This window comes from Acomys russatus, chromosome 28 (assembly GCF_903995435.1).
Source record: "Acomys russatus chromosome 28, mAcoRus1.1, whole genome shotgun sequence".
NCBI lineage: Eukaryota > Metazoa > Chordata > Mammalia > Rodentia > Muridae > Acomys > Acomys russatus.
In genome coordinates, this window is record NC_067164.1 from 21716080 (window position 1) to 21742772 (window position 26693).

The 26693-nt window shown below is 38.5% G+C and overlaps 1 protein-coding gene across 1 annotated transcript in view; it reads left to right on the forward strand.

Moving 5' to 3' along the window:
- Nucleotides 1–26693, forward strand: part of Cfap299 (cilia and flagella associated protein 299) — a 465505-nt gene that overhangs the window by 395597 nt on the left and 43215 nt on the right. The window contains exon 4 of the mRNA XM_051170815.1: nucleotides 411–553. Coding sequence (XP_051026772.1) covers nucleotides 411–553 — 143 coding nt within the window. The remainder of the gene's footprint in view (nucleotides 1–410; nucleotides 554–26693) is intronic.

Genomic DNA, 26693 nt, shown 5'->3' on the forward strand with positions numbered 1-26693 from the left:
GGGTTGGATAACATTTTGCCATTTGATAGCTGGGAGACATGGAAAGACTCAGCATCTCTCTGCATCTGTTTTCTTATGCACAAATGACCATAAAGGAGGTAAGGATGATGTGAAAGTAAATAAAGTGATATATTTATAACACTTAAAATAAGGTTTTCTTAGGAATACTTGTCTGAATTATTTATCATAATTCAGTTGTAAAGTTACTGAGAGTATACCATCTACATATAAGGCTTCTTGTTCCTTCAGTTCCTGCAGGGAAGAAATAACAGCATCTACCTGATGGAATCGTAAGGGTGAAACTTAAATTCTTGAAATACACTGTGCATGTGCAGTGGTTCTAAGCACAGCTTCTCGAAGTACTCAAGTGATATTATTCATCTTCCTTTTCCATTCTTTGTCGCTACCAGACTGTAATCTTCATTCGTGATAAAAATTCTCATGGGCAAGAAGTGTCAGGATATATCGACTATGCCCACAGACTAAAATCTGAAGATTTTGAAGTCTACTTTAGTGGGAAAAAGAGACTTCTTCCAAGAACCACAGATATTAGGTAAGTTATACACAATTCTTGCACCTCAGGAAAAAGGATATAGAATTATTCTATATTGCACATTGAGCTCAGTATGATAATGCACAAAGGGTAAGAATGTAAGCCCGCTGTGGAAAAATGTCAGTGTCATGAATCATCTGAGAACAACAGATCATAACCACAGGGAGACGCCACCTTACTCTAGTAAAACTGGTTGTGGTGAGAATGCCAACAAGAATGTGGATAGGGACTCCGCATGCAAATTGGAATATAAATTAGTGCATCTATTATGGACAGTTGTATAACAGTTCCTTTTAAAACTAAAAATAGAGCTACCATGTGACCAGAAAATTTTCTTACTGGGTATTTATCCAAATTTAATGGAATCTATATAATGATACATCTATACACCCAAGTTTACTGTAGCACTATTCACAATAAAAGCCAAATGAGGAAACAACCTAAGCACCCTTCAGTCAATGAAATAATTTTTTAAAACGTTGTACATAAACCTAGTGGAGGACTATTCAGTCATAAAAATTATAAAATCCTGTTGTGTCATTGCTCATACGGTATGTAAACAGGTTGGTGTAATTCGTGCTGAGAATACAGTGTTGATTACTGTAGGCTTTGGAGGGGCAGGAAGAGCTGAGAAGAAGTTGATCCATGGACACTAAGCTATGGGTAGACATGGAAAAGGTTTTATGTGCTACTGGTCATAACTATAGATAAAGTAGCATGATGCTTTTTCAAGAACACTAGAAGAAGGGATTTTGGTATTTCTTATGTTAGAGTAAGGATAGATGCTCGAAAAGACAGTTACAGATAGCCCAATTTACATATTACACATACACACGGGCTAAAATATGACATGTTGACCCGTTAATATGAATAGTCTAGTGTTGTATAACAGATAAGAGCAAGTATACTTAATAAAATATATGAAATGAAAGTAAAATGTAAGCTTTGTCCTAGACCTCCTCTCCACTAGCACCTTTATAACCTGTGATAGATTTGCTTATTTTACAAGAAAAACAAATTCATAATTTCACTTGCAAACATTTCTTTCTGGATTCAGAATAACATTAACAACACCATGATGGTATCATACTCAATTGAATGCTTCTTTTATAAAGCTTAAAACCTGATTAGTACCTATTCATACTTTATTGATACCCCAAACAATTACATTTGGTGTGTCTAGTCAGAATAGCCAAGAAAAGGTTTCTTCCTCTCTGTCTAGCACTCCCTCTGCTTCATAACAGCCCCTGTCCTACCCCTCTTTTCTATCTTCTGTGTGGGAATGTCTTGAGTGGGTATTAACAACTGTCAGTAAAGTGCTGTTTAACCAATCAGCTGGGCAGAAGGACAGGAAGTGGAAGATGGGACTTCCTGGAGAGGGGGAAGAGCTGAGAGTTGACAGTTAAGGTTGAAGGTTGACAGTTGATGGTAGACAATTGACAGAAACTTAGGGGAGAGAAGCCACTGAGGATCATATTGGCAAGTGCTTGGGATATATATAGGTTATGAGGATTAGAGTAGTTTATTTTAGTTTATTGTTTAAAAAGTAGCAGTTTAGATTCTGCCCAGGGTAGTGCTTACAGCTTTGAATTACATTTCAGTCTCTTTGTGTCAGTTAATGAGTCCCTACATCAAACAGATACATTTAATTATAACAAATTGGTGCCCAACAAATTTAGTGTATCCACACCCTCGAAAAATAGTACTTTGTTATAGTTTGGCAGGAGGAATAGTTCCCAAAGAGAAAACCCAAATAATAAAATAGAGACTTTGTTATAAGTTGATAAGTTAAAGATGAAAGACACCTTGACCACCTCCCCTTGGTGGGGAGGCCTGATGGCACTCAAAGAAAGAATAAACAGGCTACCAAGATGAGACTTGTTAGCCTATGGCCATATAGTGGGAGAGGAGGTCCCCCTCAGTCATAGACCTAAGGGAGGAGAATAGGGTGAAAACGGAAAGGAGGAAGGAATGGGATGATACAAGTGATGGGATAACAATTGAGTTGTAATCTGAATAAATTAATAAAATTAAAATTTAAAAAGATATCAAAAAATGAAAGACACAATAACAACGTTTTTGGGCTTTGTTAAATGCTCTTTTAAATGATGTCGTGATACAAATAGGAGAGAGAGAAACCATGCTATTGATCATGGCTACTGTTTTAATCATTCTAGATTTCTGTAATTCTTCAAAAGAACAGGTATTAGAGAAAAAATTACAAAAATTTATAGATTGGACTGAGGAAAATGCTAGGGTATCTGAGAAAAAGCAAAATAAAAAGTATGAGATTTGGAAACAAACCTTAGAAGAGAAACTAGGAACGCTATACCTAAGAATAATAAATCTGAGAGGAAAAGGCTTTAAAAAAATTACAAAAAATTATAGATTGGACTGAGGAAAATACTAGGGTATGGGAGACAAAGCTCAATGAAAAATATAAAATTTGGAAACAAACTTTAGAAAAAAAGTTAGAAAATTTTGTAACTAAAAATAGTAATATTGAGATAGAAACGGAAGGAAAAAGGCTGGGACATACAACACAACTTTATAATAAGACCACAAGCAGTCATTATTTGTTTAAAAACCAAAAATGATTTCCCCAGTCTTCAAAAGGAAACTACCAAGATATGTGGAAAATCTGCAAGGTTATCAGAGTTCTGGTTGGCAACCTATAGAGACACAAGAATTAAGAAGGTTTAAGGAGGCAATAAGCAGTTATGGTTTACACTCACTATGTGTCAAACAGATACTTAATAATTGGGCCACATGAAATCATATAATTCCAAAAGATTGGAGAGATTTGATGATTGCCATCTTAGAGCCGGGTCCCCAAGTACAATGGCTGGCGTGGTGGAATGATGAGGCCTCACTTATGGAGCAGGACAATAGGACTAGAGGCATTGATGTTGTCAGGGACCAGTTACTAGGTGAAGACCCATATTCTTAATTAACAGTACAGGTTGATGATGCTGTTTTAGAACAATGCTGAACAATAGCAATGAGTGCTTGGGACAAGGTTGAACACAAATGGAATCATTTACAAAAATAACCCAAGGTTCAAATGAATCTTTCACTGACATTTTACAAAGAATAACTAAAGCTCTGAATAGAACTAAAACCTAAAGAAATTCTGTTTTCATTTCTAGCTTTTGAAAATGCTAATGCTGGATACAAAAAGCCTATTAGACCCTTGAGGGCAAAATCTGAACCTCTTCATGAGTGGATTAAAATTACTTCAAAAATAGAAGTAAATACTCATGACTCAGTTATAATTGGACAAAAAACTACAGGAGACATCAAAACACAAAATGCTCACTGCTGTGACTGTAAAAATTCAAATCATAATGAACAAACCATTCCTAAAGATAAATTATTTTACAGTGGTAATAATTCAGAGAAAAGATTTCCTATAAAATGTAAAAGATGTGGAAGGAATGGTCATATGGCTCATGAATTTAGGTCATCCATAGATACCAAAGGCAATTCCCTAATTTTGGAAAATTGACTAAGGGGCTATCCTCAAGGCCCAACAACAACAACAAAAAAAACATGATCCATTCATTTCCTGTTCAACAAAAAGAGATTATTCTAAAGGACAGCAAGAAAATTCAAATTCTGATAAAACGAATAGAACTACTGAAGACTTAGAAAACCCATTTAATGAAGATGAAAATACTCCTATAGATAAAATAAAAGATACTGCAGATACTAAAATACAAATATTTTGGCAAACTACTATTAATGATAAAAGGCCAAAGTTAAAATTACAATTAGATGGCATTGAGATTGAGGGGTTACTAGATACTGGCACAGATGTCACTATAAATTCCTAAGATTACTGGCATCCAATTTGGCCACTTCAAAAGGTGTCTACACAGTTCCTATGGATTGGAACATTATCTCAAATAAAACAAAGTGTCATATGGATTAAATGTACAGGGACAGAAGGTCAAACAGGAAAATTAAGGCCATACATGGCTGATATAGCCATAAATTTATGGGGAAGAGATCTGTAACAACAATGGAAAGCCCAGGTTAACATTCCTCCAATTTCAGAAGCCAGCCAGAAAACAGGTGATACTCCTGATTTTTTAAAAAATCAAAACTATAGAAAGGGATTATCAAATACAATTATAGTCTTTCCAGGCTATCCATAAACAAGAAACAACAGGGTCCAACTGTTCTAAATTATATTGGGAAACCACTGCTGATAAAACACCTGCAGCCTTGCCACTAAAGTAGTTGACTGAAGAACCTATTTGGATTGAACAGTGCTCTATGACTAAAGAAAAATTACAGGCACTAGAAAAGCTAGTCCAAGAACAACTCATAGAAGAGTCCAACAGGTCCAGCAGCCCTTGTAATTCTCCTGTATTTGTCATCAAAAAGAAATCTGGAAAATGGAGGATGTTAATAGATCTCAGTGCAATTAATAAAATTATTCAGCCAATGGGAACTTTACAATCCGGAATCTCATAGCCTTAATTGTTACTTACCTAAGAAATGGCCTATTACAGTGATTGGTCTTAAATATTGCTTTTTCACAATTTCTTTATGTGAGCATGATAGAGAGAGATTTGCCTTCTCAGTACCTACTTTTAATAGAAGCTTCCCAATAAAGAGATATCATTGGAATGTTTTTACCACAAGGAATGTTAAACAGTCCTACCTTCTGTCAATATTTTGTACAACAGCCATCAGAGATAATTTGCAAGAAATTTCCTCAATGCATAATTTACCATTATATGGATGATATCTTATTGGCTGATTCAGATGCAAGTAAATTAGACAGATTTTTGATTAAATAAATAGAACCTTGCCTTGCTGGTGATTACAGATTGCCCCCCAAAACATACAAGGAGGAGATTCTGTTGATTATCTAGGATACAAAATAGGCCCACAGAAAATTAGACCACAGGAAGCACAGATCAAGAGAGATCAATTAAGAATTCTTAGTGCTTTTCAAAAATTGCTGCGAGATATGAGAGTCTATATAAAGTTTAAAAGGTGGAAGTGTTCATCCCAGTGGAGAGAAGGGGTGAAACAAAAACACCTTCAATAAATGTAAAAACTCAGGTACAAGATGCCTAGGGTATGTATGTATAAGGTTATTTAAGACTTAATGCCTGTTCTTTTTCTTTGAGGGTTGCTTCTAGTTCTGTGATTGTATCTGAGATTCATTGCTCCATCTCTTGGATTCTGTTAGAGAAGCTTACTTCTGTGTTGCTTGCTTTCTTTTCTAAGTTCTCTTGTTCCTGTTTTTCTTCTGCCTTTATCACTGTCTCCATCATCATCTTCAGATCTTGGACTGTTTTATTGATTTCCTTCATCTGATTGTTTGTATTTTCCTGAATTTTTTCCAGTGCCTCTTTATAGGCCTTTTTTATGTCTTCAATCTGTTTTGCTGTATCTTCCTGCATTTGTTTATGGATTTTATTGGTTTCTTTCATTATTATCTTCATTTCTAGGGGTTTGAGGTCATTTTCTTGTATTTCACTTGTCTTTGAGTTCTCAGGGTTGCTTTCTTTGGGATAGCTGGCATCTGGAGATGCCATAGTGTTTTGGATTTTGTTGTTTGTGTTCTTATGCTGGTCTTCAGTCATTTTGATGTCTCTGATGTAGGAAGGTTGCTTCTGATGTCCTTTACTGGTCGTTGAGGGCAGATATTTGGTGAGTGATTATAGGTCGTGTGCTCTTGCCTGTGGAGATCAGGGACTTCTTCCCTGGAACAGGCAAGTGACCTGGTTTCAGCTCCAGGAGACTTTGCTTCACACCTTAGGCTCCCCACTTGTCAGCAGGGGTAGTCTCCTGACAAATCCCATTCAGATCACACAACTGTGGTGGTTCAGTCCTCCTGCATTGGGGCCACTGGGTACTTTTCTGTTCCGTCACCTCAGGCCTTCCCAGCCTCTTCCAAGAGCGTGAGAGGCCCTTCCAGGCTGTGGAGCCTGGCTAGAAGGGGTTAGATCTTCCCAATTACGCAGGAATGGTCTGCTGTGCCTGGTAGCTAGGTTCCTTGCCTGGTCACATTCAGATCGCACCACTGTGGCTGAGTAATATGTTCACAGACACCTGGGCACCTGTGTTGCACCTGGACCTTTCTGTGGCCTGGTGCAGGGTGGGTGAGGGACTGACGACAGATCTACCTGTTTCCCTGAGATTTCCCCTAGGCCAGGAGCTCTGGTGCTTCATTCCCAAGAGTTTAGTCGCATATACCAAATTCATGTTATAGAGCTCGCCTGCAGTTTGCAGGTGGGTTCTAGTCCAGAGTCTAGGGACTGGGCTCCTGTCCTCCATGGGCCGTTTGTTGACTTGGGGCCAGGCCCACCTGTCATCTACACTGTGTGGGACCTCACTCACCTAGTGTTCTCCAGGTCTTGTGGTGTGTGGCTCCCAGGTAGTTCCCTGGTCTCTATGCGGTAGATCATATACAGTGCACGAAAGGCGCCGCCATCTTGCAATGATGATATTCATTTTCATTGCCATGATTGCTGATCAGATTTGACATCATTAACAGCTGCTCAGAACTTCATCCTTTTAAATATCTTTTAAGATTCCACTGACCCTCACTTTATCAATGGGTTATTTTTTACTTCTGTCTCATAGATGTCATGTAAACTCAGTTGTCCGGGCCAGATCCAGCTAAAGAATCATTTTTTTTTTCTTTGTACATCCCAATGTATTTTCAAATTGTATTGTGTTTTTGAAAGAGAAAATTTTATTATGTACAATCTGTGAGATTTGAATAGCCTCCTAGGAACTCAAGATTGATCCCATTGGCCTGCTCTTTCTCATTCAGACCATTATCTAGGGTTAAATCTGCTCTACAAGCTTCACATAGGATTGGCTGTTGACCTGACAGCCCAAGGACCATCAACTAGTAGGATCCTCATAGTGGAGCTATCAGGCCTCTGGGTACTTAGGTTTGTGACTGTCCCAAAGTCATATTTTTCACTAACTCTACCGTGAAATTCTTTGCCCCAGCCACATGGGTTGACTTCATTTCTGCTTCTGGGCCCTCTCAGACTGTGCCACACCATCATGGTTAATATGGACAGATGGAGTAAAGGTGGAAGATAATTAGGGAAATGATAGCAATCAATTGAGTACTATGCTAAGTAATTATCCTTTCATTTACTCTTTACCATAATCTTCCATGTTAAAAGTTTCTTTTTCACTTTACCATAAACAATATCAGAGTCATTGCAGCATTAACTGGCATACTCAAACTTACACAGGGACCTTTGCACACAACAACTAAAGAATCCAAGGCCAGATGTCAAATGATATGAATTTTTAACCAATGTCATCTTCCCTGTGGGCCTTCATCAGGTCATGGGTTTCTTTTACAGATGTCTGTCTCACTTAACAAAGCCTAATTTGAGGTTGCTTTTCAAAACCATAAGCAACCCTACAGTCCACAGTTAAGACAAGAGAATATTTTCCTTCCTGTATCCACCCTTGCCACTTCCTCCTCTAATTGAGCTTGGCAGAAAACAACCCTTTGTACTTAACCAGAAGTTCATTTTCAGTCACTGAGGGTAAGCATTACTGTGTGCCACAGCTTTGTGTGTGGAAGAGTGCTGAGGAGAACTAAAAGTGGCCTCTAATTATGGCTTCAGCCAAAAAGTCATCAGGGGAAAATTGGCCCTGACTTGCTGAACCTCAGTTATGTCCCAGGATACTTTTAGAATCTATTCATATCCTCTGAACTATGGTTCACATTTTTTTTATAGTATCCACTTAGAATTCTTTCACAGATAAAATGTGTTTCCCAATACATAGATAATTATAGCAAAGATGAACACTAAGCATCATCTCTCATGGAACACTCAAGAATAGAGAAGACCTGACACAGTACCATTCTCAGATGCATGTGCTGCCTCTCCATAACCCCCAAATATGTCGGAACTAGTAACTCCTGCTGAATCCATAGTGGAATATCATCATCCAGGCCAGCATCATCCTGACCTCATTGCTTAAAAAGAAACACAGTCAAATTCCAGCACTCATATGCCTGCATCCCTGAACTAACATATAAGACTGCAGATACAAACATGCTTACACATAGCCACACAACACACACACTCACACACACACACACACACACACACACACACACACCCCTGGAGGTTCATTGCTAGTAAATCTATCACCTGACCCAGATTTTTGTTTGTCTCACCAATTCTACTTGCCATGTTAAAAAACAACCACCCAAGTTTCCAGACTCTAGATAACCACCCAGTAACACTAAATTTTATATTTTTATTACAGAGACTTTACATTCTGTTTATGTATTCTTTCGTGTTCAAATTACAACAAGACTTATCTACTCAATAACAAGTTGTTTTGCATGAATATAAATTGTAATCTTATCACAGGCTAAAATACAAAAACCACAGAGCTCAATACACATACATGCCATACAATAATTAGCAAGAGGATTTAGGAAGAGTTAAGATGGGAGTAAACGTTATTGTAGCATGAGATGAGGAGAGCCTTTGTTCACTTCCCAGGGGTAATTATATACCTATGCTATTCTTTATTACCATGGTTCTGATTTCTGAAAGAGCTTATTCTGTATCCATATTAACTTACAATGTTTGCTAATGCCTCAGAGATGCCTGCTCTGCAACGCTCTCTGATTGGTGGGTCTTTTAGAGGGTAGGCAACAGGATAGCTTCAATGCATGGACTTCACAAATATGGCAAATTTTTAGTCACAGGATGCTGGTCCAGAGATATTTCTAACATATTGAAAGCAGATCTCTTAGGGATTTTTTTTCTTATTTTTTCTTTTGTCTTTAATTTTTGTTTACTTTAAACTGTTCTAGGCTGCAAAGTAAAAAAAAAAAAAAAAGGACTATACCTTTTTCTATTTACAAGTGCATAAATGCATTTTACAAATAGAAATATTTTGTCAGCTGGTGGCGCACGCTTTTAATCCCAGCACTCGGAGAAGCAAAGACAAGCAGATCACTTTAAGTTCAAGGCCAGCCTGGTCTGCAAATCAAGTACAGGACACAGAGAAACCTTGTGTTGAACCCCCCTCCCCCAAAGTCTTGAAAATACAGTGTATTTCACATCAGACTCCAATGGACGCAAGGCACGCAATGTTTTGGCAACCAGAAGTTTTGTTTGCCTTCCCCAGGCACTCTAACACCTGTAGAAGGTATAACAGAAGGCTGGCATTTGTGGCGCACTCCTTTAATCCCAGCACTTGGGAAGCAGAGTCAGGCAGATCTCTGGGAGTTCAAGGCCAGCCTGGTCAACAAAGTGAGTCCAGGACAGCCAGGGCCACACTGAGAAAATGGATGGTAAAACACCATCCTTGTTTTTTTTCTTTTACTAATCAGAATTTTAACCTTTCTGTTGATATTTACTTGTATTTGCTTCCACTTCTATGTAATCATATCTTGAGAGCGTGACCCTGACTAGCCCTGATGCAGCATAACTGCCATCCACGGACAAGCCTTACTCAGCACCATGTACATCTATTGCTAGGTCACAATTTAGTGATACAGGATGAGCGGCTTCTATGGCCAGGAAGGTTAATAGCCATAGCACACAATTCAATAGTTTCCATTTTCTCCTCAGTCTTTAAATAAATAAGGCAATAAGCAAGTCCAAACAATGAAAAGGTAAATCATTTGGATGCTGAAACACTTTCTTACTAGTCTTTAATCTTATATTGACCATAATCAACACAAGGGTAAGTCTTCAAAGTCAACTGTTTGGGGGTTTGTTGTAAACTTAGTGCTAAAGAATTTGACTGTGCTGACAAGAAACTTAAGAAAATGAACAATACATGTAAAGAATGGAAAGAAAAGGGAAACTGATAAGGAAAATTAAAATGAGATCCTCTTCAAAGAAGAGAGGGAAGATGGGAGGGAAGTGAGTTCCATAAAATACTTCAAAATTAATTAAATGAGTCTGTTAAGCAGAACTTGTTTGGAGAGTGATGTCAGCCAGATGACACAACAGGCGGATATAGTTCTTATTCCTCCAAAACCAGTGTCATGTTATCAGTACAAAATAACTTTTTAAAAAAGTCACAATTCAGCTAAGTAGAACCACCCAGAAGACACAACGGAGAGCAGTCATCTTTACATGGGTAACAACAGCTCTACTCTGTTTGGTCAGGATCTCCCCAAGACTAGCTTAGCCCAGCACTGAGCACAATGTCTAACTATCTCATTTCCCTGAGACCGGAAAGGGACACCAGGATGTGTGCTGGATGCCAGGCTTCTGGCTTTTTAGAGTGCCCTCCTTGGAGCTCACTCTATGTTGCGTCACACTGTGTACTGAGAAACTTGTGGGCTGCATTGTCCTGAGTAAATGGGAAGGAAAGTGAGTTGTAACCCTAGGCCTTGGAGACTACGGCAGGAAGATTATGAGCTCAAAACAAGGATGCGTGAAAACAGGGAGGCTCTTTGTCCAGAAAACAACAACAAAAGGAAATTGAAGAGAAAGAGAAAGGAAGGAAAGAGAGAAGAGAAGGAAAGGGCCTTGCAGCAGAGTGCCCACAGGCCCAGAGTAAACAAGGCAGTGGAATAAGATACTAAAAAGAAATATTGACATCAAAAGGCTCTATACCAGCTGTCCATCAAAAATACAGAAATAAAGACATTCCTCGACAAACAGAAGGAGAAAGAAGCCATTGCTGCTAAATCTGCAACATTAGAAATGGTCAAGGAAACTCTTACAAATGAGTGATAACTAACATTCCATAAATGCAGAAATCATAGGACTGCTAGATATATAGAAATATAGATGATTACTACTGTGTTGGTGCCAAATAATTTACAGTACTATAGAATTTAAAAGGTTAAGAAATTAATAGTACAAAAATGTAAGCACAATTTTATTACTGGGCACACAGTTTTAAGTGTTGTGTCTGTGACAGCAATGACAGTCGTGTGCAGGAGTGGAGACTGGCAGAAAAGAGATTTTGCATACAATTCAAGTTAAAATTTTATCATCTTTAAGTAGACTATGAGTTCTTCATGTCAACTTCATAAGCAAACAAAAATAAAAATATGTAGGAAACAGAGAAAACAGACACAAAAGGAATCTGAGCACACCACTGTAAAAATAATAAAGCCGCATGATTATGAACGACATCCAAAAAAGGAAGAAAGGAACAAAATATTCAAAAACAAGTAATGACAACTCATGTATAATAATTATTACATGTGTGAGTTAATTCTCCAAATCCAAAGAATAGCTAATTGGGTAGTAAAAACTAAATCTCACAATATGCTGTCTATTAGAGGTTTTGTTTAGCTTTATAATACATACGGGCCAAAAAGGAAGGACTTGAAAAAATTATGAGAAAAATAAATATCAAAAGATATGAAGCAAGAAAAAAAATAGCAACTCAAATGGAGCTTTAATGCATTACATTCAAAATGGATGGGTAGATCATTGAAACAGAGAACCAATATAAAATAGTATACTTGAATGAAACTTCACCCCAAAGTAGTAAAATACATATTTTTTTTTACCAAATGAATATAAATCATGCTCCAAGACAGATCATATGGAAGTCAAAAAAGCTTCTCAATAAATTTAAGAAAATTGAAATCAAAACTACAATAATATAAAATAGAAATCAGTAGGCATTTGAGAAATTTCACAAATATTTGGAAATTCAATTACATAGTGCTGGAGGAAAAAACCCTGGGGAAAAGATTAAATGAAATGGGAAATAAAAAGTATCTTTAGACCCATGTAAATGGAACCTCGATGGAAACCAAAATGTAAGGGCGCTGAGGAAACAATTGCAAACAAGTAAAGTGCTAAATACCTATGTATAGAAAAAAAAAGTCTGAGGACTTAACTTACTCCCAAGAAAGCATGATAAAATAAATTAAGCCCAAAGTCAACATGAGGAAGAAAATAATATCAACACATAGATAAATTATATAGAAAAACAGAAAAGGGCAGCTGTTTTTAAGATAAAATTTACAACATTCACTAGAAAAGACAAAGCTTATGTATGGCAGTGCAGAAGTACCAGCTGACACAAGAGTGCACATGATAATAAGAGACTAACATGAATAATTACATGCCAATAATTTTGATAGTTTAGATGTTAACAAATGCTTCTAAGCATACATGAGGTAGTGGGAAATTTAAGTATATCAATAACAAGTATGAAGACCGAATCAAAGCTTCTAACAAAGCAAAGCTTGGGGCGGATGGTTGCTGTTGAAGTCTATTAGACATTAAAGAACTGCTTGCACTCCTTAGCTTTTCCAAAAATTTAAGCCAAAGGAATACCTCCAAATGCAATTTATGAGTCCAGTATTACTTTGATTCCAAGGCCAGGCAAGGACATTCATTGTAAGTAGACTACAGACAAATATCCCAGATGAATACACATGCAAAATACATCAGTAAGACATCAGCATTCTGAATTTAATGGCACCTCTACAGGAACATGATATGTGATGAAATGGATTTAATTCTGAGAGTGAGAGGATATAAAGTACTCATATAAAAATGTAGTACATTTGTTCAAAGACTAAAGGATAAAGCTCATGATCATCCCAATATATAACTAAAAGCATTTGACCAAACTCAAATTTCTTTTTCATCAAAATTTTCAACAGGTATTAGAAAACACATAAATTGATTAAGTCTCCATCTAACATTACATTCAGAAGTGAAACACTGAATGCTTTTCTTCATAGGCCAGCTATTACAGAATACTCACTTCTACAATTCAACACAGTATTAGAAATCCTAGCCAGATAAATATAGGTAGGGAAAGAAATGTAAGACTCCAAATCATAAAAGAAGGAGAGTGTCTCTACCTAAAAAACATCGGGTCATTTGATTGATTGAGTGTATATATATATATATATATATATATATATATATATATATATATATATATATATATATATATGTGCATACATGGTAGTTTGATAAGAATAGTTCCCATAGATTCATGTGTTTGAATGCTTAGGAGGTGTGGCCTTGCTGGACTAGGTGTGGTCTTGTTGGAGGAAGTGTGTCACTGTGAGGGCAGGCTTTGAGACCATATATTATGAAGCTGTGCCCAGGGTGGCACACAGTCTCCTTCTGCTGCCTGCAGATCCAGATGTAGAACTCTCAGCTCCTCCTCCAGCACCAGGTCGGCCTGAATCTGCCATGCTTCCTGCCATGGTGATAATAATAGACTAAACCTCTGAAACTAAGCCAACTCAATTAAATGCTTTCCTTTATAAGAGTTGCCTTGGTCGTAGTGTCTCTTCACAGCAATAGAACCGTAACTAAGACAGCATGTATTTACACGTTCATGTTCACCTGGATATGGGTGTGAGTACATGTGAGAAGGCATAGGTGGAAATCAGATGTATTCTTCTACTGATTTCTTCATTGTAATAAAGATTTCATTAAAATTAGTCACATGTGTATGTATGTATGTGTGCGTGCATATATATATGCAGTACCTGTAGAAGCCTGAAGAGTGTCTGCTGAACTGGAGTAGCATGTCTTATGTGAGGGCTGGAAACAGAGCTATGGTCCCATGAGAAAGGAGTGCTGAGCCAATGAGCCATCTCTTAGGCCCCCAGCATCGTTTTTGAGACAAGGTTTCCCAATGAACCTGGAGCTTAATTATTTGGCAAGACTGGCTGGCCTGGGAGACCTGGGAGACCCTCCTGTCTCTACATACCCTTTACTGGGATTGTAGCCATGTGCCACCACCCTCTGCTTGCTACATCAGAGCTGGGCATCTAAACTGAGGTTCCCATGGTTGTATGACAGGCCCTTTATTGAGTCATCTCCCCAAGCCCCACCATGAGCTTAGAAGATCCTTATGACTAAAAATGCTTGTGCTTACACATTAATGTAACTCACTAACAACATAAAAATCATTTATATACCAATGACATATATATACCAATGACAAATTATCTAAAGAAATTAAATAAATGCTTTTACCAAAATATAAAATATTTAGAAATAAAATTAACTAAAGAAATGGAGGAGTTATGCATTGAAATTCTTAAACATTGATGACGGATATTGAATAGTTACAAGAAAATGAAAACATACTGTTCATTTACTTAATACTTCTTTTTTGTTAAATTTATCAGAAGGATCATTATGTCTGGATGGGCGTGGTGGCTCATGTCTTTAATCCCAGCACTTAGTGAGACAAAGGCAAGGGGATTGCTGTGAATTCAAGGCCAGCCTAGTTACAAAGCCAATCCAGGATAGCCAAGGTTACACAGAGAAACCATGTTTAATATGTATATATAATTTGTGTGTGCTGCATTTCTGTTATGCAATAAATATTTGAGACTATCAACTATAGAGAACAGGTTTATCCTGGCTCCTACTGTTGGAAGTTTTATTCCCCAATGAAGCATCTCTGTGCATTGGGCCTGTAGCTAGGCAATACATTTTGACAAAAGCACATGGCAGACTAAAGCTTCCATGTAATGTCTGAAAAGTTAGAGAGAAGTGGCCAGAGTTTCACAGTCTCCTGTGAGAAGGACTCCATTAATGACACAAAACCTCCTACTAGCAACTCCATAAAAGTTGATTAATCTGCTTTTAGGAAGTAAGAATAATAGGAAGTTTTTCAATTTGTTGGAAAGCTAGTTTTCTTTGTTTTGTGGATAAACAAATAAATGTCTTTATGTTTTTCAAAACCTTGGACTTTTTCTTAATTAATTTTCAGTGAAACACACATTTTTGAAAGATACAAAGCTTGATGATGCCCATAGCTTTACTGTAGTCAATCTCTCTTGAATTTATACTCAAACAGTATGTACCAATAGCTACATTTCCGAAGATGTTTCAGTCGCACCTCCTGTGGAAAGTGTAGAATTTGCCCAGAGTTTATCTTTGTCTGAAGATGAACATGAGCCTCTTAGTGCATGCAGGAAGCAGCTGCACAGAGCTGTGCAAAGAAGTGAGGAGGAGAGAGCACTGTTAGTAAACAAAGCAACAGACAGATGGGGAGCAGGGCTAAGGAATGACAAACCAGAATCTGTTCAAACAAAACAGACTGGGATTAACAAGGAGGAAGGGCCTTTCCTGCTAAGGCAGTGAACGCTTCATCTAGGAAAAGCACATTGCACACCTGGCTCATGTTTGTTAAGAATGTTACATCCTTCATTTTATTCTATATTCTTGTACGTTTCAGTTCACTAAAAACAAAATAAAATGGGTGGATAGATATGGTATATAATATTGTAAATGTCAAATATAAATACTGATACCCCAAAATATAAATGCTATTTTGCAAGGTTTACTATTGTCTTTGAATAGAAGCTGCAAATATTATAAATCATAAATATTTACACATTACTTTATATTAATAAAGAAGTAACATGTGAAATCACTATCTTTAAAATTGTCAAAATGGCTAGAAGAGAGGGCATTGTGGTTCCACATCTCTTGAAAGGAAATGAGAGTAAAACTTAAGACACTGACTTACTTTCAGTATTTTAAAGGAGGCATGCTGGAATGACCAGTTCTAAACTCAATCACTCATCTGTTCCCAGAGATGCTACACATAGAACATTCCACTCTTCTTATCAACCCCATGGAGTCAAGTCTGGTTTTGGGGTGATGGGCTTCTTGACCCTCCATGCCAGGGTGAGTGAGTCTGTCCTCAAAAACAAAAAGAAGCAAAATATATCCATGCACCTCCTAGTAGATAGGTGAAACTAAGTGATCACCTATTTCTACGGCTGAATGTAATAGTGGAGGTACTACTGAAATTTTTATCTTATGGCATCATTTTACAAGTGTTGTGCCTCTTGAATGCTTTGTTACCTATAGATTTTATCTCACTTAGTAGCTGTAACATGATTCACAATGATAAAATAAAATCCTTCATTCTAAAAATGCTGTACTCAGGTATCTGGAAAAAAAAAAATCCAGAAGCACAAATTAAGGTATGATTGAGCATTTGTGGAAGGTACAGGACAGACTGCAGTCTTTGAAAAAATGAGTTAGGAGTAAGAAAGAAACACATAGTTAGGAGATAAAAGACAAAGGGAGCGAAAAGGAGACATGAGACATTCCTATCATCCCTTCCCAGTGAGTTCTAAATCAAATCTGTTATGGTTTCAGTTACTCCCATATGAGTAACAGTGCAATGAGCGTAATGGAGATAATCTAGGAATGGCAATGTCTTTGTCTTGCTGTATTTATGATATTTGACAAACCTGAATAAAGTATGTGACAGGCCAGTATTTGCCAAAGCAAACAGGTGGTCAGGATTAAAACCCCACTCAAGAGCTGGGCATATGCCTTTAATCACAGCACCCAAGAGGCAGAGACAGGCGAATCTATGTGAGTTCTATGCCAGCATGGTCTACAGAGTTAGTTCTAGAACACCCAAGGCCACACACACACACACACACACACACACACACACACACACACACACATGCACACATACACACACACATACAAACCGTGTATTGAAAAACAAAACCAATCATCAACAACAACAAAGCTGGAAGTATCAAAATTTGAAAGTTTAAATTTAAGTAATAAACAGTGGAGGTGTACAAGATAGAAGGACTCAACAAACGTTGGCTCTGATTATCTAGGGTAAATTCCTTAACTTGTGAGACTTAGTTTCCGTGTGTGGTAAACATGGATAATAATACTGACGTCATTGTGCTAGTGTGGGGCACAGTACAGTATGGAATGGAAAACACAGAATGAGAAAACTAACCCACAGAACATGCTTCCCGATGACACGGAATGGGTAACTGTGAGGATACAATGACTGTCAGTGAGGTAGGAAGCTCCTTCTGGGCTTCGTTGTTGCTGCTTTTGAGATTATAATAATGTCATCCCTGTCCCCTTCATCCCTTCAACCCCTCCATATACACCCCCTTGCTCTCTTTCAAACTCAGAGTTTTTTTTCAGTGTGTGTGTGTGTGTGTGTGTGTGTGTGTGTGTGTGTGTGTGTGTGTGGTGAGAATTTTTGGTTGTTTTAAAAACACAGAAATGTTATGGGAATATGTTTTTGTTTTAATCCCAGGTGTGGGATATGGGACTGCTTCAGATTGTCCGCAGCAGCTGACTATGATTTGTCTAGTGCTCTGGCAGGTGTGTGATTTTGCCAGCTACAGACAGTTACTGCAAGTGTGTGATGTTTTGTACTCTGGAGCCTCCTGAGAGGAGATACAGATGCTAGATCCCTGAGAGGGGCTGGGGTGGAGGCTGCTGCTGGTGCTGGTGCTGCTGCTGCTGCTGGTGGTGGTGGTGGTGGCTGCTACTGTTGCAATTTGTCAAGCAGATGTGTGCAAAGAGATGAGAAGAGGAAATTGAATATCCTGACAGCAAAGATCAGCCTGACCCAAGGAACCCAACACCCCTGATTAGCAGAAAGTAGTGTAGGGATGTCGCTGCCCCCTCTCCCGTCTACCCTTCTTTCTCTCCTATCTAGTGCTGGGGCATTGAAAGGGGAAAGACTGGTATAAGGAGGTAGGAAAAGTAACCCAATAAGTAGCCAGAAGTCTGGATATTCGTGTGTGTGTGTGTGTGTGTGTGTGTGTGTGTGTGTGTGTGTGTACTTAAATATAGGAATACAACCTGCCCAGTCTGCAAAATGTTACTTGGTCACATATGTCTTCAGGGATGACCACATGGTTATTAGATAACCAATTGGTGTTTTCTTCCCTGGGGATACCAAGAAGGAGACCATAACAGAAAAAAATATAACCAACCCAAATGCAGAGTTGTTGAACACTGCCCCAGTGGATATATCTACAACACAACTCCTGCACTTGGGGCTCAGGGAACATTGTAGAATAAAGAGGAGAGAGATTGTAAGCAACAGACGATCAGGGAGTTGGAGAGTGACTGTGTGTCCTAGTGATCCAAGAAGCTACACCCATGAAGTCTCACCAAGAGGACTGCCTAAGCGTGAGGTGACCAAGGGAATCTATAATAGACATGCTACCCTGGATCAGGAAGTGAAGTACAGGCAACGGTGGAATGCTAAGGGTAGAGCAACTTTCAGGAGGCCTGCACTGATAGCAAACACCACACTTGGTTGTGGCCAAAAGATTTGTAATGAACCAGACCCCTCTGCCATCTCAGGACTAGGTAATTTTGAATAATTATGTACTGTCAAAAAAGTGATGAAAGCTGGTTTTTGTTTTATTGTCTCAAAAAATTCTTTTTTGTTTTGTTTAACAGCAAGGCATGCTTGTGATGCCTTTGTGTCAGACTAATTTGAATTGTTGAAGCTGCTCTCTGGTCCTATTTTTTAAAGTAATTGGGGACATCTTGGTGTTTTTGTTGTGGTGGTTGCATTGTTAGTTTAGTTTGTTGTGTTGTTGTGGTGGTGTTTTGTTTTGTTTTCATCTCTCCTTTTGAGATGTGTGTGGTAGTGTGAGTGTTTTAGTCTTTTTTTAAAGTGTTAGTCAAAGTTTAGGGGAGGGGAATAAGGGGAAAGGGGAAGGAGGGAAGAATGGGAGGACACAAGGGATGGGAAAACCATTGAGATGTAACAAGAATACATTAATAATAAAATTTTTTTTAAAAAAAGAAATGTTTATCTTTAAAACCTGTAACCTGTTTTATTTTAGAATTTATCTGTTTTTGTGATTAATTGTGCTCTTTTGACTATGAGGTAATTTCCTTTTCTCAGAAGTATAAGTTCAGTCACCAACAATAAATGGTGTTGAAAACTGGAAACTTGACTTCAGTTGAAGTCAAGATGTCTAATTTCATCCACCTTTTCTCTTGAAAAAAAAAATGATAAAATAAAATGTTAGTCAATAGTAGACAGCCCTCCAGAGAGCAGGACAGATTTAACCCACCTTCCACTTCCGAGATGTAGTTCAGAAAGTGCTTCCTCACCTACTGCTTGTAAGAAGGATTGTAGAAATGTCTCTGTTTATAACAGATTCTTCTCTCCCCCTGGAGTGGATCCAGCCTTTGATGAAACTCATAAGCGTGGGTGAAGACTGTCTCACCTGCCTTCTCTCTAGGGTACACTATTCATGTGACTGTGTGCTTATTTGTCATTTGATGAACTGGGAGACAGGGAGGTAGAATAAATTTTTTTTTTTTACTTCTTTCAACAATAAATGAAAAACATTATTGTACCCTTTTAAAAATACCAAATGGATGGAGTTCCTAATTTAAAACTATTCTTTTGTTCTATCCCTCATTTTCTTAAGTGCTTAATGTCAATTTGCAGCTCCCTGTGTGGTGTTCCTAGACCCCAGCTGAGTACCTGGCCACTAGAATTACTCAGAGTGATGTTAGAAGACAAATCCTACAGATTGCTGCCCTATTTCCAGTGGTGACTTTAAAGGCCTCCTTCACTAAGAAGTGGGGGATACGGGACCTTCTGGTAACAGAGACTGAACAGGTTCTCTCTCTCTCTCTCTCTCTCTCTCTCTCTCTCTCTCTCTCTCTCTCTCTCTCTCTCTCTTTCTCTCTCTCTCTCTTCCCCCCCCCTCTCTTTCTGTGTGTGTGTGTGTGCCTGTATGTGTGTGAGAGGGCTCAAATGAGGAAAAATAATGGGGAAATGATTGTAATTATAATTATAATTGCAAGAATTAAAGAATCTAGGAATATGTGGGGGGAGATATTTAGCAACACAGGGACTAGTCCGTGCTATCCCCCTTTGTTCTACAGCAAGGAGCCCTTGAGCAACTGGCTGAAGCTTTCTCATTCAATAAAAATCAAGGCAAAAGTACTGACTCTTTAAACATGTTAATAGGGATTTTATCAAGCTATATTGTTTTCATTTTTAAAAATATTTTGGTGATCTCCTCCCACCTTTCCACACTCTTGCTTCTTGTAGACTCCTTAGTCCTGGACCAACGCTTTCTTTTGTCTCAGTTCTCTGTATATGCAGTCTTCTGATATCTATTCAACAAAACCTCTCACAAGTTGGGGAAATAGAAAGGCCAATACTAGGTAATGTGCATCTTTCGTTTCATAGCCTCGTAAAAATAATTCTTTTTTCCTTTACCTTTCCTTGAAGGGGTCTTGGTTAGTTTGGCAATCCTTGCAGATTTTAAGGGAAGATCTGCAGAAGTTGGTTTTGTTTGGCCTTGTAAAACAATTTGCTCAGCATCATTGGTGTGGGCCTTGAGTTGTTGTTTTAGGTATAGCCATCCTCAGAGTTTCCTCATGGTGGCTCAGCTTCCTTGCAAAAGGCACACACTAGGCTCTGCAGAAAAAGCCAGGTCAGCAGGAACAGCTGCACTCTCCTCTGAAAGAAAACTGAACTGTCTGAATCTCAGTGAGATAACATTGCTCCTCGGGATTCCCCAGCTATCTGTCATAGGCAGCAAACAAACGCCCTAAGCCTGGTCACAGGCAATAAAAGCACGCACCTAATCTTAGGGAAAATGGAGTGTACCTTGTCAGATGGTAAAATGTGGTTTTACACTGTGATAAGCTTATCTTCAAGTATCCAGACTTGGGGATATTTAAAAGACTGTGAAATACCAGAGAAGTTTTATGTGAGAAAAGCTTGTAATAAAACCATGTTCCAAAATTTGTTACAATAAATCAATTTTAAAGGCAGTATTTTCATTCCTGATGCTCTCCCATTCTCTTGAATGGGAGGGAAACTGCAAATGCTTGATTAAAATAGTAGAATATTATCAAATTGCAGTGGGGGAAAAACCCATGTATTTTGCTAGAATTTTTTATAATCTTCAAGAATTCAATTATTTCTTTTTACCAGTTTAAGTTCATGGTGGATACACTGAACTGTGGCCCAACAAGAGAAGGAAATAAGAAAGGAGCCAGCTCGCAGACACACTCCCAGCAAGAGCAACACATGACAAGGGACTGTCATTTAGTCATTTAGTTCCTGCTCCTGAAGTGCAGGTACCAGGCCAGTGTCCATTATGCCTCTGTGTGTGTGTGTGTGTGTGTGTGTGTGTTCATATATGTGGATGTACCTGTGGATACCAGAATAGGTTGATAGGTTGTCAGAGTCCCTGGTGCTAAAGCCACAGACATGGGTGCTGGGAATTGAACTCCTCCTCTACAGAGTCAGCAAGCACTCAACACTGCCGAGCAATCTCTCCAGCTCCTTGGACCATCTTTTTCTGATTTAATTTTATTTATTGGAATTGAAGGCATAACCCTTCAGTTGTTATTTACTCAAATAATCCACAGCAATATATGAATTTTTCTGAAAGTGATAACTTTTACCTTACCTTCTCTATAAAATTCTTATTTTTCTTTTCTTATAAGCCCACATTATTATGAAATCAGGAGTTTATAGAAGCTATATATAATAATGCAGCTTTCAGTAACTTGTGTGTTAGTAATTTCTTTCCTTGTGAATGAGCCTAAAGATCTCAGTACACTGAACTTTTAATGAACATTTTTTTTTTTTTTTTGAGACAGGAGTTCACTGTCTAGCCCTAGCTGGCTTGGAACTTACCTTACACACCAGGCTGACTTGTTACTCAGAGAGATCTGCCTGCCTCTGCCTCTAGAGAGCTAGGCTTGAAGGCATGTGCTGCCACAGCCTGCCCTGCCTTTACCTTGAATTCTAAAATGACAAACATTCCCAAGTAAGCTTGAATTGGAGATTTTAATACATTGCCGGAGAGTCTCTTCCTGTTAGCTTGAGAATTAACAGGCCTTTTTCGTAAAGAAAGAGCTCTTTAAAAATAAAAAATGTAATTCTCAGGCCTTGTGGATAACCAGCAATAATATTCTCAGTGATTAAAGAAAACCTGACAATGTTTCCACTGTAACCATCCCTGGCCAGGAATGGTGTGAGAAATGCATTGAGTCCTCCCCAGAGACTGTTCAGGAGGCTTGAAGGCTTCCTCCCTGAGCTGGCTGCTGCATGGGAGGGCTTCGTGCTCCTCAGTGCCTATTGGTATTCGTCCATGGCAAAGGGTGAAGTTTTCTATTATGCTATTATGTTAAGATTTATAGGTTAATGCAAAGTGATTTCAAACTTCACTCAGAGAATCTGAAGTGTCGTGTTCATTGGAGTCTGCATTTTTCTTCTACTCTCATCAATTCTTCTTCTGGTCTCCTCATGATCCAAAATATTGATTAGGTTATAAATGCCTGGTGAACTGTAGTGTTGTGGCTGACAGCACATCAGTGGAAGGACAGCTTGATTTGGGGTAGTAGATACATCTTACAGGTTACATATATTAGAGACAGGAGGATAAGTGATGTGGCATTTGTTTCACTAATAGCGTGGTCCAGGGGTCTTTAGGTCGCTAAGCCTTGGCAAAGTCTCTGACTTGGTTGAAGCATTGTCTTCTGTTGCATATGCAGAGAATTTTGTTATATCTCACTTTTCTCCCCAAGTTTAAAAACACAAAACCTGTATTACATTCTTTAAAAATCTATAGTATTGGTCATGAATTAGAATTCAGATCTATCTCACTGACTGTACCTGGGTTTTTTTTTTTTTCCTACTACATAATTACTTATAATCAGTTGTATTTGGTTTGATCTTCCTATGACTTCAGTGAACTCTGGGGCCTCATATCTTTTTTTTTTTAAACACATTTTTATTGAAAGATAAAATAATTCATATTACATCTCATTTTCTATCCCATTCCATACATCCTCCCATTCCTCCCTCCCTCCCACTTTCACCCCAATCCCCCTTCCCTATGACTGTGACCAAGGGGGACCTCCTCCCCCTGAATATGGTGCTAGGGTATCAAGTCTCTTCTTGGTAGTCCTCTATCCTTCCTCCGAGTGCCATTGGGCCTCCCCACCAAAGGTACATGGCCAAATATGGGGAACCAGAGATCCTGTGACAGTCAGTCTGGGGCCTCATATCTTTACAGCGAAGAAGAGCTCAATCTTACAAGAGATTTGTTAACATTTATTTATATTCTGGCCTGGATACTAAATTAAAATTTGTATTGTGGTTGTAAGACTAACTTTGACAATAAATGTACAGGTAACTAATCTAAATAAATAGATGACAGGGAGTAATGTGTTTTATAATGCCCAAATAATTTCAAGGAACTAACTTAGTGTCCCATGAAACATTTAAACTCTAAATCTGATAGGCAGTGAATGCCTTTTTAGTTCTCAATTATACACTAAGGATGTCTTTTTTTATTGTGCATATATATACATATATATGTTTATGTGTGTGTATGCATATTTGTATGATAACTGCATCTAAATTCAACATGTAAGAAGTGTTTCACAATAACTAAATATTTTATTCCCAAATTCCTCTTAGCTTAACAGATTAGAGAACACCAAAGTTTTCATTTAAATTTTACCTCAGAATTGACAGTGACCAACTTCATTTTTATTTTAAAAATGTCTCTGTCAGCAGGAACAACTGAACTCAGAGCTCTGTTATAAGATGTGGGCCCTGCAGTCCAGTTTTCACTATAGGGAATGGAAGGATGGCTCCAAAGATGAAGCACGTGGCGCACTAACATCTCCAGCACAGGCCTACATACGCCAGGGCTGTGGGGAACTCAAGAAGATTTCTCGCACAGGCTAGCCAGCCAGTCTAGCAAAATTGTTGCATTCTAGGTTCAGAGAGACATCCTGCCTCAAAAAATAAAGTGGGGAATGATTGAGAAAGGAACCTGACATTGACCTCTGGCCTCATATGTGTGCATGCACAAACACTAAAATCCTTTTTTTAAAAAACATATGATTTAATAAATACTCATTAACAGTGTTTTCCCTAATCTTAGACCTTCAGCTTCTTGACTTTGAAAAAATTACAATCTTCTTTTTGAGATAAATATTTCAGTTAATCTATTTAAATCGTTTATTTACAGATAATAGCTTAAAGGCAAAGACCCATCATTTTCTATGTTACTTTTAGACTTGACTTTCTGACTTTTCCAGCTTCCTTGTCCTGGGTTTTGGCTTACTTTTCTTTCCCACCTCTTCATAGGCATGCGCTCTTCTCACTGTGCTCAGCTGAGCTCACATGTAGTAATGCAGCACCAACACAGATGCTCATTAGTGACGCAGCACCAACACAGATGCTCATCATTAGTGACGCAGCACCAACACAGATAGATGCTCATTGTTCCCCAGATACGCTCATACAAAATGCTTAGGCGAGAACACGACTAAAAGAGGGAAACATAGACAAGTTAACATTTATTACAAATGCAAGGGTTTGGATAGATTTGCAACCATGGATCTCTTCCAAATGGAGGGATTTTCTTGTATGTGATTTCTTCTACTTATTTGTCTGTATGCTAAAAGGAAATTTACATTGAATGTGTTCATCATCAAAATTGATGTCAGGCTTAAGTTATTAAGAAAAATCTGGCTGCAATAAAATTCTGGTCAACTCCATAAATGCCATGGTGACTTTCATGTGATGCAAAAGCACATCATAAGGACCTCTGAGACCACACCGCATAGCAGAGAAGGGATCACAGAAGTGCTGCTGTTGGGTTCAGAACAACATTCTAAGAAGGACTTGTGGGAGGGAAAATGAGTTACAGAAAAGGAAGAGGAAGTTTTCTTGCATCCAAAATATCTGTGTCCATTTACTTGCTTAATACACCGTGAGAAAGGATGGCCTAAACTTAGTCTTTATAACATGATTAGATCTGTTTCAGAAGCAAAATTTGAAATTGCTGCCAAAGCGCGCACACGCGCGCACACACACACACACATGCTCACACACACATTATACACTATACTCAACACACATTCAAACACCATGCACACACACATGCTAGATACATACAAACACCATGTATGCACACACTATGCTCACACATGCTAATCACACACACACATACCACACATAGTGTACATATACCAATGCCACATACACACACACACACACACACACACACACACACACACACACACACAGCCTACAGATGCTGACCTTACACTTATAGAATACATCATATCTACTTCTTAGAAAGTACTCATTTGCTTCTCTAAATGATGTATCTGATGCATTGTGAAAGTTGCCTTAGTCTTTAGACTTTTTGGTACCTCAGAAAAAAGCAGACAAAAATAACCATATGTTAGAGCCTAAAAGAAATCTAGGTACAGGGAATTATACAAAGGAACCATAAAATAGTGTTTTATCATTTTAAACTAACTCCATTAGAAAAAAAGTTATCTTTAAGCTGCATTTAAAATATATGTAGGGAAAAAAAGAATATGTAGGAATCAGATATTCACCCTCCCCCCACCTTCCATGTTACAACAGAAGGAAAGGCAAGAGGTCAGTGGATAAAACAAGAAAGAAAAGTGGAATCTTAGCCCTGTACCCTTGAGATACATATTAGCATTTGCACCCTCTCACCACCTGACAAGATGAAGTTTGCATGGCACAGCAAGGACAATGTGCACGTTTGGAGAAAGTGGCTGCCTTTGGACAGGGAATCCTCATATGGGGACTGTGAAGGGATAGGACTTCGTAGATCCTAGCTGAGCTGAAGCCAAACAGGGGTTGAAAGGCTGGTCCAGGCTTGTGGCTCAGGTCCAGGCATCAACAAGAATCCGGAATCATGAATTCACGATCTTCGTCCCCAACAACTAAAACTTGTCTCAGATCGACCTGAAGCTTCTTTTTGGCATCTCAGGCTCACACGATTTCATAGGAGAAATACTACTGTAGCCAATGGCAGCAAGACTTAAATGCCGCCCACCCACCCTCCCGCCCCTGCAATGTAAGCTCAATCTCTGGATCCTGAGAAATGCCTGCGTTTCCTGGTGGGGCGCGTAGCCGACATGAGAGGAAGATGGAAGCAAGCATTCTGAACCAGGGAAGGTTCTGTCAGAGTTCAAGAAGGATTTTCTAGTTTGCTTTTACTCAAACACTGCAAGAAAGGCAAACTGTGCCACTATGTACCACTCAGAGGGTACAAAGGCATCCAAAGTGTTCTCTGTCTTCGTCGAAGGACACTATTGCCCTAAAGGAGGGGCTGGAAGGGGGCTGTGGAAGTGCTGGCTCTGACAGGAAACAGGAAGATGTGATGTCACTAAAGGGAAACATTAAATGCTAGAGAGTGATTCTCTATTTTTGTAATTCTTTATATTTACATGTGTTTGGGTTTACTGACATTTTTCTCTCTGTAATGACATGTGCATGACCAAGCCAACAAATATACATTTTATTTCAGGTGCTACATTTCTTCTTTAACTTTTCATTGGACCTTTCCATG